At 55.2% G+C, this 7,500-nt stretch overlaps 1 protein-coding gene and 1 pseudogene across 2 annotated transcripts in view; one reads left to right on the plus strand and one right to left on the minus strand.

The window, feature by feature from the left end:
* The window catches only part of LOC129355934 (nuclear factor NF-kappa-B p100 subunit-like), a 13,041-nt pseudogene extending 7,747 nt beyond the window's left edge, over positions 1–5,294 (plus strand).
* Positions 5,295–5,826: 532 nt separating this feature from the next.
* LOC129355935 (PH and SEC7 domain-containing protein 1-like) overlaps positions 5,827–7,500 on the minus strand; it is a 15,090-nt gene continuing 13,416 nt past the window's right edge. For both annotated transcript variants that reach the window (XM_055025575.1, XM_055025574.1), the window contains exon 8: positions 5,827–7,462. In XM_055025575.1, coding sequence (XP_054881550.1) covers positions 7,154–7,462 — 309 coding nt within the window. In that variant the 3' untranslated portion in view covers positions 5,827–7,153. The remainder of the gene's footprint in view (positions 7,463–7,500) is intronic.

Genomic DNA, 7,500 nt, shown 5'->3' on the forward strand with positions numbered 1-7,500 from the left:
TTGTCTAAAACTACAGAGCAGGAAGTGATCAGATAAATGTTAAAGTTCTGCTGTTAGAACCTCAGAGTGAAGCTGGAAAACTCTGGAAAACTCTGGAAAACTCTGGGACAGAAAACCATTCAGGTGGAAATTCCAGAAAAACAGGTGATTTCCCTGGGGCCGTTGGCGTGTCACTTCCTGTTAGTCCAACAGTCATTTACTAACAGGAAGTGATGCAGGTCACTTGACTGAGCCTGCTGCACATGCTCAGTGGGGTTAGGTTGGGGCTGGTTCTGGTTTGGACCCGGTTCTGCTATGACCCAGTTCTGGTTTTGCCGTTGCAGAGGGGGTTCCGGTTCCGTTACGAGTGCGAGGGCCCGTCCCACGGCGGGTTGCCGGGCGCGTCCAGCGAGAAGAACCGGCGGACTTACCCGACCGTGAAGGTGAGCAGCCAATCAGAACCAGTCTGCGCTCCAGTCCGGTTCTGGTTCCAGTTCTGTTGATGCCGGCGGCGTTCTGGTTCGCAGATCAACAACTACGTGGGCCACGCCCGCGTGGAGGTCCAGCTGGTGACCCACACCGACCCGGCCCGGGTCCACGCTCACAGCCTGGTGGGACGCCACTGCAACGAGAACGGGACCTGCAGCCTGGACATCGGACCCAACGACCTGACCGCCTCGTCAGTACCAGAACCCAAACAGAACCACAGCCCGCTAATAAGCGCTCACAGCTGCAGTGATGATGTCACTTCCTGCAGATTCAGCAACCTGGGAATCCTCCATGTGACCAAGAAGGGCGTGGTCGAGGTTCTGACCCGACGGCTCCGAGACGAGAGGCAGAGACAGAAAGGAACTCACTGTCCGCTCACAGGTACGCACACACACCTGGACACACACATCTGGACGTCCCCATTGTCTCTGACGTCCCTGCGTCCCTGCAGACGGCGAGGAGTCGTCCATCTTGAAGGAGGCCAAGGAGCTGGCAAGGTCATGGACCTGAACATCGTCCGTCTCCGTTTCACCGCCTTCCTGCAGGACAGCAACGGCGGCTTCACCAGGGCGCTGAAACCGTGGTGTCCAATCCCATCTACGACAGCAGTGAGCCTCACACACACACATTAACACACACACACACACATTAACACACACACACACACACACACACACACACACACACACACATTAACACACACACACACACACATTAACACACACACATTAACACACACACACACACATTAACACACACACACACACACACACACACACACACACACACACACATTAACACACACACACACACACATTAACACACACACATTAACACACACACACATTAACACACACAGACACACACACACATTAACACACAAACACACATTAACACACACACACTCTCACCCACACACACACGCGGCGCCCCCTGCTGGCCACACTCTGACCCGTTTCCCTGCAGAGTCTCCCAACGCGTCCAACCTGAAGATCTCGCGCATGGACAAGACGTGTGGATCGGTTCTGGGAGGAGACGAGATCTTCCTGCTGTGTGACAAAGTCCAGAAAGGTGAGGGACGCTTCGTGGTCGGGTCGCCGGTCGACCAATGACCGTCTCTCACCTGTCCGTCTCCTCAGACGACATCGAGATCCGTTTCTACGAGGAAGACGAGGACGGGTGCTGGGAGGCCTTCGGGGACTTCTCTCCGACTGACGTCCACAAGCAGGTCTGCAGCTACGGAGCTACAAAAGGCTCAAAAAACATTTCTGAACCTGGAAACCTGAAGAATTATTTTGAAACACAAAGAAAATTTAACATGATAAATATTTTGGAAATAAAAAATTATATTGAAAAAAGGGCTTGAAAAATGATTTGTGAAATAAAAACATTTTTAAACATTTTTAGTTTTCAGTTTTATTGAGTTGAAAGTCAGATAAGAACCTGTGAAGGTCAGAGGTCAAACCACCACAGTGACACGCGTCACTTCCTGTCTGCAGTACGCCATCGTGTTCAAGACGCCTCCGTACCACAGCGCCGAGATCGACCGGCCCGTCACCGTCTTCCTGCAGCTGCGCCGCAAGAAGGCCGGCGACAGCAGCGACCCCAAGCAGTTCACCTACGTCCCGCAGGTCCAAGGTGAGTCCGTCCGGTTACCATGGAGGCCAGGCTCCGCCCACAGCGCTTCCATGACGCCTGCTGCGTTTCAGACAAAGAGGAAGTCCTGAGGAAGAAGCAGAAGCCGCTGCCGCACTACGACTCTTGGAGAGGAGGGCGAGGGCGCGACGGAGGGCCCGGCGCTGGCGGCTTTGGATCAGGACCGGGAGGACCAGGTGCGGTGCAGAGAGACAGATCAGAACCAGAACCAGAGGACAGTCCTCTGGTTCAGAGTGGGACAAACTCAGAGGAATCTTCCAGAACCCAAACGGGACAGAAACAGAACCGTTTGGGATCCATGCTTGGACCTGGCGAGGTTCTGATTCTGGTGTCTAACGGCTCGTCTCTCTTCAGGTTTCCAGTTCTCCCAGATGAACGGAGGACCAGGAGGCGGAGCTTTCTACACCGGATCCTTCACGGGCTTCACCTCAGGGGAGGAGCCCAGATGTCAGGCTCCGCCCCTCCGACGTCAGGCTCCGCCCCCCAGCAGAGTGAGGGCCAGCCAGGCTTGGCTGTGCAGCAGCAGCTGCTTCGGATCGGTGAGTGTGCAGCACCGAAACGCGGCCGGTTCTGTTCCGTGGTTTTGGTTCTGACCCGGCCCGTGTCTCCAGCCGCCTCCCTCAGCAGCCGGGTGTCGCAGAGCGCCCGGCAGACAGCCGCCGCCCTGCTGCAGTACTGCAGCACCGGAGACGCCCGCGTCCTGCTGGCGCTGCAGAGACACCTGTGTGGCATCCAGGATGCCAACGGAGACACGTGAGTCCCACCACACCTCGCTGGTTCTGGTCCGGACGGACCGGTCTAACTGCCGGTGTCCCACAGGCCGCTGCACCTGGCCATCATCCACCAGCAGACGGCCGTCATCCAGCAGCTGATCCAGACGCTGCTGAGCAGCCAGCAGCGCGCCGCGCTCAACACCTGCAACCACCTGCAGCAGGTAGCCTGCTACGCTAGGCTAGCTACGCTAGGCTACATTTCTACACTAGCTATGCTATGCTAGCTACACAAGATATGCTATGCTAGTCCTGATGGCCAGCTGATGTCCTGACTCCGCCCACTCCACAGACGCCGCTCCACCTGGCGGTCATCACACGGCAACTGAAGGTAGCGGAGGTGCTGCTGCGGGCGGGGGCCGACCCCACCCTGGTGGACAAAGATGGCCGCAGCCCGCTTCACCTGGCTGCTTGGCCGGAGACTTGGCCACGCTGCGCCTCCTGCTGGCCCACCTGGGAGAGCGCCACGCACACCTGGTGAACACGCCGGACTACCACGGTGAGGGGCGGAGCCAGAGCCGAACCTGACGCGTTGGCGAGGCGCTGAGCTGTGGCTGTGTGTCCGCAGGTCTGCAGCCGCTCCACCTGGCCGTCAGGAGGGACGGCGAGCGCTGCCTCCGCCTGCTGGTAGAGGGCGGAGCCAAGATCAACGCCGCCGAGCTGAAGAGCGGGAACACGCCGCTGCACTGGCCGTCAGAGAGAACCTGTTCAAAGTGGCCTGCACGCTCATCACTGAGGTAAGCAGCCGACAGGAAGGGCCGGGCCTCGTTTCCACCTGAGCCGCGTCTGCTAACGCCGCGTCTGCTAACGCTGCGTCTGCTAACGCCGCGTCTGCTCTGCAGCTGAAGGCCGACGTCAACACTGCACCTTCGGAGGAAACACGCCGCTGCACCTGGCGGCCAGCCTGGGGTTCCCCACGCTCTGCTCCATGCTGATCGCTGCAGGTGAGGGAACTCCAGGTTCACCTGGAGGACCAGGTTCTGTCCAGCTGCAGGTGACCTGTGAGCGTCTCCTGTTTCAGGTGCCGATAAGAACATGGAGAACGACGAGCCGCTGTACTTCAGCTCGTCAGACGAGGAGGCGGACCCGGACGAACCAGTCAGAGGAGACGACGCGCAGCCAGTCATCAGCCGGAAGAGGCGGGCCAGAGGCCACACCCCCTGGACCTGGCCACTTGTCAGAAGGTAAGACAAGTAAGACGGGGCGGGGCTGTGGGCGTGTCTCACCTGCCACTGTTCCTCCAGGTGAGGAACCTGCTGACCTCCAAGAGGAGCCCGAAACCCAGTCGCCACGCCGACAAAAAGATCCGGACCGGCAGCGAAGGTCGGTGCCCCACCTGGCAGGTAACCTGTGTCATGTGACCCCGCCTAACGTTCGGCTGCCGCAGATGGCGAGCGGTCGGGATTGGACGAGGAGACGCTGAGCCGGCTGGTGGCGGTTCTGAGCGTCGGCGACGTTCCCTGGATGAAGCTGGCCGAGAAGCTGGGCATGATGACGCTGACGCACCTGTACGAGGACAGCGCCACGCCCTGCCAGCACCTGCTGCAGCACTACAAGGTACCCGCCCGGTCCTGACCCGGCTCTGACCGACCCGGCTCTGACCGATCCGGTCCTGACCCATTCACTACATGTGTCTCTGTGCTGCAGCTGGGTGGAGGTCCGGTTGAAGGCCTGGTGGAGGCGCTGCAGGCTCTGGGGCTGACGGAGGGAGTCCGGCTGCTGAGGAACACGGAGCTGCAAGACGACAAGCACAGCTCAGGTAGGTCTGACGGGTCAGAACCCACACAGAACCAGAACCAAAGGGCCCACAATGACAGTCAGACTGAGTCCAGATACTGACCCATTCTGGTTCCGCTAAGGAGAGACCATCAGCAGGGTTAGCATGAACTTAATATGGTCTGAGAAATGTTCCCGACTTCCTGGTATTTGTCCAATCAGACGCCACGGTGGACAGCGGCTTCAGCAGCCAGCCAATGGAGGAGCAGCAGGAGGAGGCAATGACCAATCAATGAGCAGCAATGGGGTCATGTGACTGCTGAGGAAGGATCAGCTGATGAAGACAAGTTTGTTCTGCGCTGGAGACAGAAATGCTGCAAAGTGGAGAAAAATGCTGCAAATCGGATCAACAACCCCCCTTCATCATCATCATCATCATCCTGAGCTGATTCAGCAGAAACTGGAACTTTGACTTTTATTTATATTTTAACGTCCTTTGGTTTCATTCGTCTTCATATCAAAAAAACTGAGACAAAAACTGGAATTTTCTGGTTTCTGTGGGGTGTTTGAATGCAGCGCCGCACCTTGTTGACTCACCTGTCAGGTGTAGAAGACCATTGATGCCAAAATCATGTTTAATGTTGTAAAAATGTTTCCTTTGAGAATAAATGCTGTTAAACTGTAGAGATTTAAAGGGACGGCGCGTCTTTCAGTTGGTTGTTGGGAAGCTGAGCCGTCAGTATCTGACCTGCAGGAGGCGCTGTGGCTGGACATAGACAGGCGTGTCCAGCTCTGGACCGGTCCTCTGTAGAGCCATCAGAACCTCTTGGAGGAAAACGGGTTCTGGAAACATCAGAACTTCCGGTTCTGAGGAAAGCAGCAGGAGAGCAATGCTGAGCAGAGCTCCACCTACTGGCCGTCACTCGCAATTACACCAATCCTTTAGGGAAGGACAGAACTCAAGCAGGAATCAGCTGACCTTTGACCTCTGATGCTGCTCATAAAGAGGTGTTTGAGGTAATTTTCTGACTTGGCTGAAGTTTATTGTTCCTAAACTGGTTTTAGACCAGCTGATCATCAGATTTCTAATCCCATTTATGTAACCGAGTGCGCTGCTGTTCAATAGAAGATCTCTGCAGGTAACAAAAGAGAAAAAAATCCAAAATATCTCGTTTCCAAAACAAGACAAAAAAATCAGTCAACTTGGAAAAAAAACTGAAATTAAGAATTTTTTATTTTCAAATTAAATTTGTCTAAATTGAAGGAAAATCTATTTCGTCCTACTGGACCTCACTGAACAGGAACTTCTGGTCCATTTGGACCTGTCTGAACAGAACTGACTGGAATAAAAACCCGACCCAGATGTTCGGTTCCGGTCCATGTTTTTATTTTGCTCAATGGTTCGAGACGGAAAGGTACATCTGTACAACACAGGCCGGTTCCGGTCCGATTCGACCTGGTTCTGACTCAAAGCAAAGTGCGGCTGTATGGCTTCTTCTGGTTCTGAAGGTCCAACTTTATTTACAACAAATTTCTGACGTCCGGTCGGATCCGGTCCGACTTATTTACACAGAACCAGAAATTGCAGAGTTCTGGTACTGCAGTGACTCCGTTCGCTCTGGACCGACCAGAACCGGTCTTGGTCTTCAACTGCAGCCTGAGGAAGAGGACGGGTTGGTCTCGACACTTACTGGTTCTGATCCAGTCTGAATCTGAACAGAACCCAGTTTGGTTCTGATGGGTCAAAGAAAAGAACCTGACTCTTGAAGAGTTTGGTTCTGATCCAGTTCCCTGTGCTGCCAGTTGGAGGCGGATCAGAACCAGAAAACTTTCATACTGATACTGATGATCAGTTCTGTGAGCTTTCCTGATTCTTCGGCCTAAAACATCAAACGTTGGTTCTGGTTCTGATCCAGTACGACTGACTGTCGCCCCCCAGTGGCAGCATCAGAGAACCACAGCCTGGACAATGAACGAACAAACACACACACACACACACACACCACACACACACACACACACACACACACACAGAATCTGGTCAAATAAAAACAGAAGTGAGACATCTTCCAGCACAGAGGATCTTTGGTTGAATTCAGGATCCAATTAAAATTCTGTGAATGAATTTCACATCTGGAACATTTTTACTCTGAGCCGGGTCCAGAATCCAGACCGGAACTGGAGGTTCTGCATCAGTTGGACTGATCTGCAGGTTAAAATGGGGATCAGTTTTTTTGTCCCTAATGGTTCTCCGTACTTCTTGTTTGTCTCCAGCAGAACCTGAAGGAAGGAGACAGGAAAGTTCTGGTTCTGGTCGGTTGTTTCCTCTCAAGTTCCATCTGAGACGATGCAACTATAATTTCCTCTGATGCGTTGGTGATCTTGAACGCGCCACTCTCAGTTCGCTGCCCTGAAATAAAGCTTTTACTGTGAAAGGCCAGCGGCTGGAAGTGCTTCCTGGATGAGCGTCTGTTTTCCCACCGTTCTTGAACGTCTCGCTGGGAGCAAAGTTCCTCAGCGTTTTGTCCGACGGCGCCTGAACGTTACGCCGTCTCCTCCTGCTTGCTGCTCTGCTTCTGAAGCTCCGTCCTGTGGCCGTTCTTTGGCCCCGCCCCCTCCTTGGCGCCACTCTTCGTCACCGAGGATGAGGACGAGGAGGGCGTGGCCTTCAGGCTGCGGGACGTCTTGGCGCCGCGGCTCTTGTCCTGGGCATCTTGGGGCAGCGAGGGGCTGGAGTGCGCCCTCTGCAGGCCGGTGTCGCCGCAGAGCCGCGCCTCGAAGGCGGCCAGGTCGGCGCCGCCGTCCGCCATCTTGGCCCGCAGCAGCATGGCGTACGTCCCGTACCGCGTCTTCTGCAGGAGAGAAGAGCAGAACCGGTCAGCAGCGGGTT

Source organism: Poeciliopsis prolifica, unplaced genomic scaffold, assembly GCF_027474105.1.
Source record: "Poeciliopsis prolifica strain line A6 unplaced genomic scaffold, Auburn_PproV2 SCAFFOLD151, whole genome shotgun sequence".
Taxonomy (NCBI): domain Eukaryota; kingdom Metazoa; phylum Chordata; class Actinopteri; order Cyprinodontiformes; family Poeciliidae; genus Poeciliopsis; species Poeciliopsis prolifica.